This window comes from Vitis riparia, unplaced genomic scaffold, assembly GCF_004353265.1.
Source record: "Vitis riparia cultivar Riparia Gloire de Montpellier isolate 1030 unplaced genomic scaffold, EGFV_Vit.rip_1.0 scaffold640_pilon_pilon, whole genome shotgun sequence".
NCBI lineage: Eukaryota > Viridiplantae > Streptophyta > Magnoliopsida > Vitales > Vitaceae > Vitis > Vitis riparia.
Genome location: NW_023269722.1, coordinates 4,866 through 16,049, shown reverse-complemented (window position 1 = coordinate 16,049; position 11,184 = coordinate 4,866). Strand labels below are relative to the sequence as shown.

Below are 11,184 nucleotides of genomic sequence, written 5' to 3'. Positions count from 1 at the left end.
CATATTGAAATTCGTCATCACTTTATTAGGGATTTAGTTGAAAATAAGGTTGTTTCTCTAGAGTTTGTCCCCATTGAACATCAATTGACAAGTATCTTTACTAAACCCTTGGATTCTCTTAGGTTTGAATTTCTTAGGAAATCTTTAGGCATGTGCTTGATCGATTAAGATCTTTTTGATAGGCTTCAAAGGTTTGTTTCTTATTGTCTATTTTTTGTTTTTGTTTCCTTTGGCCTTATTTATATCATCTTTAACATATGATTATTGTTTACTTACTTGCCTTATTAGCATGATATGTAATATCTCAAGTTTATGACCTAATGAAATATATTAAATGTACAAGATATGATGTTAATTTTCCTTAGATATTTGTTCATCACTATTGAGGCCCATGATTCTTGATAATTAATCTTTGTGATTGATTAAGAGGAAGACTTCTTAAGTTTACCTAATAAAGTAGACTTTGGTTTCTTTGGAAGGATCAATTGTCATGCCTAAATTTATTATCCACATACCTTGTTTGACTAATATTATTATATTGTTTTCAAAGTGAGTCAGTGCAAAATTTGAATCCTTGGCCAAGTTCAACTCTTATATACTTTCTAAGATTCGTTCATTAAATTTATGCTATTCACTTACAACATTTGGAAACACCCTAAAGTGGATACAAAGGCAACCGTGAATAAATAAAGAAAAACCAAATGTGATCATAGTATATGATGCATCCACTTTCAAAAGAAAAAAGATGATATCAAATTAAAGGAAGTTAAGTTGTGTTGTTTATAGATTAACAAGACTATGTTAAATAGAAGTCCAATGGTCTTAGAACAAATTGACTAGATATGATTTTAATTTGACTAAAGACATGACTTGATTTCTTCAAAGAGATTAATTTTGAAATATAAAACTAGACATTAAGTCGTATTCCCTTGAATGTCAATACTTATGTTTATATGTTGATCATCTTATACATTGACAATTATACATTGAGTTTCTAAACTAAAATTGGGATTAACTTTGTTCTTTGGAGCTAAACTTCATTCTTGTTTATTAATCTATATTATCTAGCCATTTTACTTGATATATTACTTTCAATCTAATTTTACAAGTTTCTGCACTATCATTATACCCTATGATATTTTGAAACACACACACACACACACACACACACATATATATATATATTCTATTTTGATTTGTTTTTGGGATTCTAAGCTCCTTGAAAGGTTTCTCATTTAAACTTGGTTGCTTCTGTTTTGCTTTGAATGCTTGAGTGTTGTCACCAGCGCTCAAGTGCTCCTTTCCTTCGCACCTATCACTTAAGTGCTATAAGTTACATCCAGTGTCGCTTCAAGCAGTAAGGCTACTCAAGTGCTCTTTAAGTTGTTACCAACACTACTTCCAACACTCGTGATACTTGAGCGCTAATTTACATCCAATGCTCCTGCTGGTTATTTAAACCCTTCCAAGGCATCATTTGAACATCTTTTCATTTCTAGTTAGCTTGAGTGCTTTGGGTTCTCGTCTTTCATCTATTTGAGGTCATTCTACTTTTCTTTATGCATTTTCATTCATATAGTATTGTTTAGGACTTCATTTAGAGCATTTATAGTGACTTACTTTTCTTTCTTAGTTTCCTTCATTTTTTTTGTGCTTTTGTGCTTATTAGCATCTCTATCGTTGACTTCACCAAGTCAATATGGGTCTTTGATACCTTCTTTACCTATTCTATCTTTCTTCTCATCATACCCAGACTCATCGATCAACTACTCATTTCATTCCTTCAATTCTTAGTGGTCAGTAGTTTGATATTTGTTATGTCATTCTTGATGTTATGACTCATTATCATGGCTCATCCTACCACATGAGAGCTCTTTCTTTTGCCTTTCTTATTTCTCGGCTATTAGAGGACATTGAATTCGGGTTTGATCCTTCACGAGAGGCTTAGATGTCTCATGCTCTCATCGACGTGAGCTCTTGATCCAAGCACTATAGTCATGTGTATGGTCCAATGGTCCCTCGGGCTTAGGAAGCTGCTCAAGAGGCCTCATAGAGAAAGACAAGGTTAGGGAATGCTCCAATTCTAAAGTCTAACTTTTCCAAGCCCGCGTTGCATTATCATTCTAGTAAAGTCATGAAGGACCTTCTCGCTCATCTACTCAATCTTCTACTTCTGCTGATCCTACTCCACAAAAGCTAATGGACTCGACGACCTCCACTTGTGAACAGATGCTCATGACCAGGCTATCGTTGATTAGGGGACTCAACTCCATGAGATTTAGGGCCAATTCACATACATCATTTCTTAGATCAACTCATAGGGAGCATGATTTGGCTCCATGTCCCCCTCCCCAGATGCCTAGTTTTCATATTTTTATATGTGTTTGTTTGATATGGATTATATATATATATATATATGTGTGTGTGTGTGTGTGTGTGTGTGTGTGTGTGTGTGAGAAGAGAGAGAGAGAGAGAGAGAGAAGAAAAAGAGAGGAAAAATGAAAGGAATAGCAAAAATAAAAAAAATAGATTTAAAATTAATAAATTATTTTTATATGCTATTTGAACTCATTTTCACTTCTTTTTTAACTTTTTAATATAAAAATTAAATAATTTTAAAAAATATAAAATTTTAATTAATTTATTTTCTTTGATATTTTTCATAATATATTTAAACATAAAAAACCATTTTTGTTAATATTTTTTTTTCCTTTTTTAATACTTTTCTAAAACCAAACATAACTTAAAAGTCATCTCTAAAGAATTATTTTTAAAAACATCATCAAATGTTGCCTTAATTCATCAAAATTTATTTGTTTTTTTAATTGTTATTTAAAAATCATTGCAAAATACACCCTTATTCTCCCATGTGACCCTCCAAGTTCAACTCCGGTATGCCGTATCCACTCCGTGGATGACAATGAGCTAGAGACTAAAAAGTCATAATCTTGTCCCACAAATCGTGTGGACCACTCTCCACATTCTCCAAATATCTACGGGTGAAAAGAAAGATTCAACACATGAAGGGAATTTTTCCAAGACGAAAGAGAAGATGAAGGTAAGAAAAATTGACTAGCCACCTGCCTCACACAGAACATGAACCTTCTGAAGAGGAAAAATCGGTCAAAGAGAGTACGTATGAAACGATTATTTTACTAATTTCAATAAATAAATAAAGAATAAATTTAAAAAAAAAACAAGCTTTCATTAATCCTTTAAATGAATTCCATTATTATTATTTATTCTAATTTTGATAAAACAAGCTTTCATACGTCAAAATTTTAAATTTTCATAATATTTTTCTTATTATAAGAATTTTAAATTAGATGATCCTATGACTTTATTTAATTTCAATCATAGGGATTTAAAAAAAAAAGTAAATTATTAAAACTTTGAGAGCACTAGCACTTCAAAGATCTTACTATATTAGCCCCCAAAAATCCAAATAAAAATAGTGACAGAGGAAAATTTTGGAGGAAAGATACCACACCAATTACAAAAGGAGAAAAAAGAAAAATTAAAGTAAAATGTAAAAAATAAAAATGAAGAAAAAAATCAAACCATTAATACCTGAAAGTATAGGAATGATTACCTGTCTTTGATCCAGACCAAACCCACTATCATCTAAATTGTACGGGATATCACTGCAAAAGGGAAATGCTAGCTACAAAAATCGACATTTCAATCACTGCCAAAGACCTTCTCTCTCTCTCTCTCTCTCTTTCCCAGACTTTTGCAGGTGCAGCACAAACAATCCAAAATGGCCTCTATCAGCGCCCAGAAAGCCTCTTCTTCTACTTCTACTCCTCATAGTTATGACGTGTTTATAAGTTTTAGAGGTGAAGACACTCGCAAAAATTTCACCGATCATCTCTATACAACTTTGGTTTGCATATGGAGTTCATACTTTCAGAGATGATGAAGAACTTGAGAAAGGAGGAGATATTGCATCAGATCTCTTGAGAGCCATTGAAGAATCAAAGATTTTCATTATTATTTCTCGACAAATTATGCTAACTCCAGGTGGTGTTTAAATGAACTCGCAAAAATTTTGAGTGTACGACACAAAAGCAATCAACAATTCTACCAATTTTCTATCATGTGAATCCATCGGATGTACGAAACAGTCGGGAAGTTATGGAGATGCGTTTGTGGACCACGAAAAAGATGCAGACGAGAAGAAGATGGAGGTGATACAAGTTTCAGATATTTATATTTAAGTATTCTAACAGAATTGGAATCTCTTGAACTACCTAACCATCTGACAGACTGAAGCTCTCTTTCAACAAGTTTGCAACTGCTTGAGGCTCTTGCATGCGACGTCAGTTAGCTTCTTGCACCAGTGGCTGTTTGTTGCTGCCCATCACTTCAAACCGAGCAATAGAGAGGCATGAACAAGTAGGCAATTATGCTGCAGGAAAGACAAAGTTCCCCAATTCATTTATATAATTCCAAAAACTCATGAATTTGAATAATAAAGCTAAATTTGTTTAATTGCGAATTTGATAATACAACTGTGAGATATGAGCAATCATTTGTGTCTTAACACATGAAATTGAAGATGTGTGAGAAACAATATCACTTGTTCATCAAATTGTTTCAGGAATTGATGGGAGAGTAATTCTAAGCAAATCTAATTTCGAACAGTATGACCGGATCTTTTAATTCTTGCTTTAAACAGTTCTAACTGGTCTTAATTAAGACATCTACTCAAAATCAGATAAGAAAGAACAGCAGAAAAGAAAATAAAAGAAAAGAAACACACAACCCACCAAGAGATGTTATGGAAGGTTTGGGTGCATATTAAGCATTTATCTGGTCTGTTTCTCCTGATCACGGGATGTCCTCATTAATGCCTGCATTTCAAGCATTTCTGTGGCCGAATATCTGATTCAGAGCGATCCTCAGAACAGACAGTAGCAGTTCTAGGTTCCTCCTCCTCACTTCTTCTGAGCCATCAACATTAGAGCACCCATTTCCACTAGGTTCCTCCTCATGGATTTCTTCAAGGACAACGGTTGACTTACTACGAGGAGGAGGAGGAGGAGAGGAGATAGAGTTGAATCGGATCATTGGGGGATTGTTGTGATTCCCATCTTCATTACTGTACACTATACCAACCCCACACCTCTTAATTTCAATCTCACCCTCCCTGGAGACTGCCATAAATGATACCTTGATGTGAGTCACTTGAGAGAAATTCCTCAACTGGGGAAGTGGTACATAACACAGGCACACGTGATCCGACTCCAACCTTCTCTTAAAGGAAATCATTTCGAGAATAATGATATCAACGGAGGAAGAATCGTCCCTGGATGTCCAATCAAACAAGACATCCGCTTTCAACGTGAAGAGGCAAGAGAAATGGCCGCAAGTGACAAAACTAAAAGCAAAACCCAGGAAGTTGGAATTAAACCAATTTGGAGGTAGCTCTGCTTTTACTTCACTCCCTGAGCTCTGATACCTTATCCAATCTGGTATTCTACTCCCAGGAATAAATGCTTTTAAAGCCACTATGGCTATACCCAGTTTCACAACGGGATCGATCCTCTGACAACTTGCCCTATGTGGTATTCTAATCCCAGGATTAGATGCTTCCAAAACCGCCAAGGCTGTATCCGGTTTCACAACGCGAACCTGTAGAATGAAAATGATTAGGATGTTGATCGATAGAAATTGTTGGTTTCCTTCATGCAACATCTATTACTAAATTATGTATTATTTGAATACACTTTTCTTTTGTCAACTTCAATTTTAATTTCTTTTTATAAGGAAAAAAAAGAAAAAGGAAACATAACAAGCTGTCTCCATATCTCTCATGCATACTTTAACAAGATCTCAGGAATTACAAAAATAAAACACAACTTATTACAAGGACTTTCCTTTTAATAATTAAAGCAACGATATATGGGATATAGAGAGAACTCACCATGAACTTGCGCTTTTGCTGCTGGCCAGTTGGAAGTAGTGACTTAAATGCTTGATATGAGACATCTTTCAATGATGTGCAATTTTCTGCACATATATAATATATGCTTGATGGAAGCTCTGGAAGTACTTGTAGTCTTTTACAATTTTCCAACCCCAACGACTTCAGCTTAGAAAGTTGACCGATGGTTGAAGGCAAAGTAACAAAGTCGTTCCCACCTAAATATGACTCTTCCAACGATGATAAGAAGCCAAGACTGCTAAGGTTTGGTTCATCCGATAAATTGCAGTTACTTAGGTTTAGTCTTATTAAAGAGCGTAAACCTGACAAAGGTTGCAATATGGAACCAATGGAATTTGAACTTCTTCTTGGCAACAACCATAGGGTAGATGATGGTCCTTTACATCCCTTAAAGGATAATATTTGAAGGTTTCTTAAGAAAGAAAAAGAGGAGGGAGGTACTCTTATAGCAATTTCATCTACATAAAGTTCCTTCAACATTTCTAAGCTCCTAAAGTTCTTAGGAAATTCTTCAAATTTCGAGCAACCCGAAAGAATAAATATTTCAAGCGATTTCAAATGACTTGTGCTACTTGGAAGACTCTTAAGTGTTTTGCAGTTTTTCAAATTTAAGAAAATAAGATTCTTCAAATCTCCAAGTGATGAGTGAACCTTACGTAAAGACACACATCCTTCCAAAACTAACCATTTGAGGTTGGTGACTCCCCGAAAATTTGGAGTTTCTATTAAGTACTTAGAGTAATTGAGATCCATGAATTTCAAATTTGCAAGAACCTACAATGAAAGAAACTTGACTTTAAATTTAGCTTTCATAAACATTGCATACTCTCTAAAGAAAATAACATGAATAGATCATGATCTTACCTTGATTCCTTTCCAAAGTTGTTTAATGCGACTATCAGGCTGAGCTTAACAAGATTCTTTGGATTAAATTCATTGGGCAATGATTTCAAAGAGTATCCATAAAAATATAGGCACCTCAAATCATGGTAACAAAATTTAAAGTCCTTGGAAAAGTTCACTTTGCAATTCTCCAAATTGGAGGTATCTTTGAAGTTTCTTGAAATATTTTTAGAGTTATAGACTTTGAGCAATTTAAGTCTATTCATCCCTGCAAGGGCTTGAGTGGTAAAGTATAACATTTCTTCTAAATGAGACAAGTTGAGGAATATGCCTTCAATTTTTTTAGTTGCCTACAAGCCAAGAAATAGAGCAAATGAAAAGCATGCATAATGCATAAAATCTTACTAAAGTTTATCAACATATAAATATTTAAAGTAAAACAATTCTTGATTTCTTTTTTTAATTTGTGCTATATAAAATAAATTTCATATATTTTTTTTGCTCTTACCGTATTTTTTTTCAATATGTCATTGATATCTTCATGGAACCATAATCTACTACGTTTACTAGGCTGTTCAAGGGATTGCTGACGAACAATTTCCCTACCCATTTCTTGTATTGAGTCATGCATCATTAACTCATTACTCCAAGAAATAGTTACGAGTGACTTATCCATGAGAGCTCGTATTCCACTAAGTGAGAAAAAGTCGCAACCATCTAGTATTTCCATTACATAATCTTTATCCTCTCCTTTAAAGAAACATGCAATGTCTAGAAATATATTCTTCTCCTTATCATCTAGCCCATCATAACTTACTTTAAGTACTTCTTGAATTTTCATATTAGGAGTACTTTTCAGTTTGTCTAATTGATTTCTCCATTCTTCTTTGGTCATGCTAAATAAAAAGGAACCTAAAACTTCTAGAGCCAATGGGAGGCCTTGAGCATAACCTATTACTTCTTTTGAAACCTCCATGAAATCATGACAAGGAATTTTATGTTTTAATGAATAGGGTGTAAGGAACTCAAAAGCTTCATCATAATTAAATCTCTGAGCCTCATAATAATTGAGTACTCCATGTGAAATTAACAAACACTTATCCCTAGTGGTTATAATAATTCGACTTCCAAGACCAAACTAATTGTAGTTTCCAACCAAGCGTTTCAATATTATTGGATCATTCACATTATCAAGAACAATAAGGACCTTTTTTGAGTGGAGCCTTCCCTTTATAGATGTGAGTGCCTTCATATTTAGATTTGGTTCCTCCAATAGTTGAGCAAGAAACTTTTGTTGCAATCCTATTAACCCTTCTTTGCCAAATCCTCCCCAACATTTTCAAAAAAACAACATGCTTCAAATTGACAAGTGATTTTTCTATAAATAGCTCTAGCAAGGGTTGCTTTCCCTATTCCGCCCATGCCCCAAATTCCTACCATCAGAAAATCATCAGACCCCAAACATAATTGCATTTTTATTTCTTGCATGCGAGCATCTATTCCAATCAGATTTTCAGTATCACTAATAGATGTACTTAACAATTTATTCAAATTATTTGTAACGATTTCCTTGATTAGTAGAGGCTCATTCCTGCCATATTTGAAGCATAAACACATAATAAGTCTAGTTATCCATAATGTGAAGGCGTAGTCAGTCTCAAATCTACCCTTTAAAAAGTGTACTAAAAAAGTTCTAAATTCTATGTACCCAGTCCTTCAATCATTTAATATATGGAATATTCTTATACCCACTATGTTGTAAAAAGTAATAGGTGAATTAGCAAGAGCATTTAAATTGACAATGTTAAAAATCAAAGAATAAAAATAAGAGTGAAAAAGGCTTTAGAAAATTACTTATTTCTTGAATCCCAACCGGATAAATTCGCAACTTGAGTGAGAGCATCCTTCCAACTCTGCACCCTCTCCATGTTCTCCGAGTTCTCTTCATGTTTAGCCAATGCTTCTCCAAATATGCCCCTCTGTCTTCTCACATCCGAGGGATCCACATTGTAGAAAATTGGGACAACCCTGTCTCCTGCTTTTCATGCACTCTACTATCTTCACCAATTCCTGTAAACACCATCTAGAGAATGCATAATTTTTCGACAAAACAACTATTGAAAACATGGAGTTTTCGATAGCTGCAACCAGGGCAGGAGATATGACTTGGCCTCTCTCGAGCTTGTCATCATCGATAAAAGTGTTGATTCCTTTCTGGCACAAGGCGTGATAGAGATGGGCAGTGAAGTTATTGCGGGTGTCTTCTCCTCTGAAGCTGAGGAACACATCATAGCGCGTTTGAGAAGAAGAAGAAGAAGCAGCAGCAGAAGCCATTACCGAGCAGTAGAGAGATGAAGCTTGAGATATGAGTTGTCAAGTCTGAATTATCCTGTAGGAAAGGGAAAGTTTCACAATTGATTCATATAATTCAAAAACTTAATGAACAAAACCAAAGAAATTCAGAGACAAAATGTTATCTCTTTGTATTATCAAAGAGAACTACAAATCTGAAAATAGCTATAATTGAAGAATACACCTGCGAAATCTGAAAAAGAGAATGATCAATGATAATAACTAAACGCCGTGGCAAGTGAATGTAACTGAAGCCAAGTCTCCCCGCAAAACTTGAAATATTTCAGGCCAAGTCTCCCCACAAGCAAGAAAATATATACTCCCTCTGCTAAAGGAAGTGGTGAGGAAAGCGTGTTAAACGACAAAAGAGAAAAGATAAAGCAAAACAGGCAAAAAAAAAAAAAAATGCAGAAAGTCTTGTTCACATTATCAGCTTCATGGGAAAGGTATCGAATTGTTCCTTTCTTTTCTTTCCTTTTTTGTTATTTTTTATTTTGAGGCACCGTACACGTTTGTTCACAATTATTTTCCAATCCAGGTATGAACGAACAAAGCATAGGCCATAAAAGACTACCACCGACATGCTTTGTCTTGCAGTGTTTCTTCAACTTAGGAGAGGGTGTTGAGATGCAACCGAAGTTAGATGACATTCAACTTGCGGCACTGTCTTTTTTTTCTTTTTTTTCTTTTTTTATTTTTTTATTTTTGTACTCCAACGCCCATGTTTGAATGTTTTTCTAAAAAATAATTTAAAAAAAAAGAATGACAAACCAATTATAATTCAATAAAAATTATTTAAAACTTCATATACTTTTCAACTGAATATCCAATCCAGCTATGAAGGGTAGAAAATTTTTTTTAACCCCAAACGATCTAATTAAGTTTTCTAAAAAATAAAATAAAATGATTTTATTTTATAGAAAATCATTTTACTCTCTGTAAATAAACTTTGAAATTATTCTCCTTACAAACATATTATTAGCCCACAACATATGGAGATGCTACTTTCCAAGTTGTGGGCTTACACCGAAAAGGCCCAAAAAGGTAAAGTGGCAAAGAAAAAGCATAAAGAAGAGATTTTTTTATTTTATTTTTAATTTTATTCATGTTAAACTCGTAGAGCCTCCTAGGACATTTTGTTTTACCTTGTAACTAAGAAGTTGGTTTTATTTTAAAATTAAAAACTTTCAAATATGAAACTTTGATATCACTTGTTGTACCAGGGAAAGTGTCAATATAAACATTTTAAAGATGGAATAAAAAAATAAAGTAAACAACACAAAAGATATATGAGGTTTTAACATGGTTTTCCCACTTACAAAGGGTTAAGAAATTCAATGATATTATTCTTGAACAACTTGGAATCGGACTTTCTTAGTAATCTTTTCATTATTGGCAAAATCAATTGATAATTAATTTTTCAATGAAAAAGTTTTTTTTTTTTTTCTCTCTATGCCTACCTCTATAGACAAAATAAAACATTCTATTATATGATATCAAATATTACAAAAGATAAAAAAATATAGATACAACTATTGGTTCCTTTATATATCTACTTTGAACCATGAGGTTTTTTTTAATTCACTAGGTGATCCCACATAAGAAAGATTGAACAAAATATCAAAGAGAGTATTGATTTACTACTTTAAATTCCGTTTGGCTAAAAGATTAAATTAAATTCTCATACTAAAAAACAGCAACTCCATCCTTTCACACGTCTTCTACCTTGTTTTTCACTCTTTCTTGCATCTCCACCCTAGTGAACTATTTTATTCCATCAAATGTCTCTCGCACTTCCTCACATCTTTATCCTATTTCTCTCATAACTTTTTCTTTCCATGACCTAGAATATTTATAAAGATATTTATATTATTTTTCTAATAAATTTAATTACAATTACATATAAAGTTATGAAATATTCTATATAATATTTCTTTTACAAAAAGAAGTATAATCTAAATAGGAATTTGAAACACCTTCTCAAAAAACACTAAACCAAAATCATGATTTTAAAAAAAATAATATTAATACATGAAAGA

General features: G+C 33.4%; 1 protein-coding gene across 1 annotated transcript; it reads right to left on the bottom strand.

Annotated features, from left to right (window-relative positions):
- Positions 1 to 4,159: 4,159 nt before the first annotated feature.
- LOC117910174 (disease resistance protein RPS4B-like) lies at positions 4,160 to 6,587 on the bottom strand. Its single transcript, XM_034824227.1, has 3 exons — positions 5,930 to 6,587; positions 4,773 to 5,637; positions 4,160 to 4,411 (listed from the first exon to the last, which is right to left on the bottom strand). The coding sequence occupies exons 1-2, from the start codon at positions 6,428 to 6,430 to the stop codon at positions 4,864 to 4,866; spliced, it is 1,275 nt and encodes a 424-aa protein (XP_034680118.1). The 5' UTR covers positions 6,431 to 6,587; the 3' UTR covers positions 4,160 to 4,411; positions 4,773 to 4,863.
- Between the last annotated feature and the right edge of the window lie 4,597 nt (positions 6,588 to 11,184).

Coding starts and splice junctions, on each gene's coding strand:
- LOC117910174 (XM_034824227.1), bottom strand. CDS start 6,430: ATGTTGAAGGAACTTTATGTAGATGAAATTGCTATAAGAGTACCTCCC. Junction 5,638..5,929: donor AGCAAAAGCGCAAGTTCATG/GTGAGTTCTCTC, acceptor TTCATTCTACAG/GTTCGCGTTGTGAAACCGGA.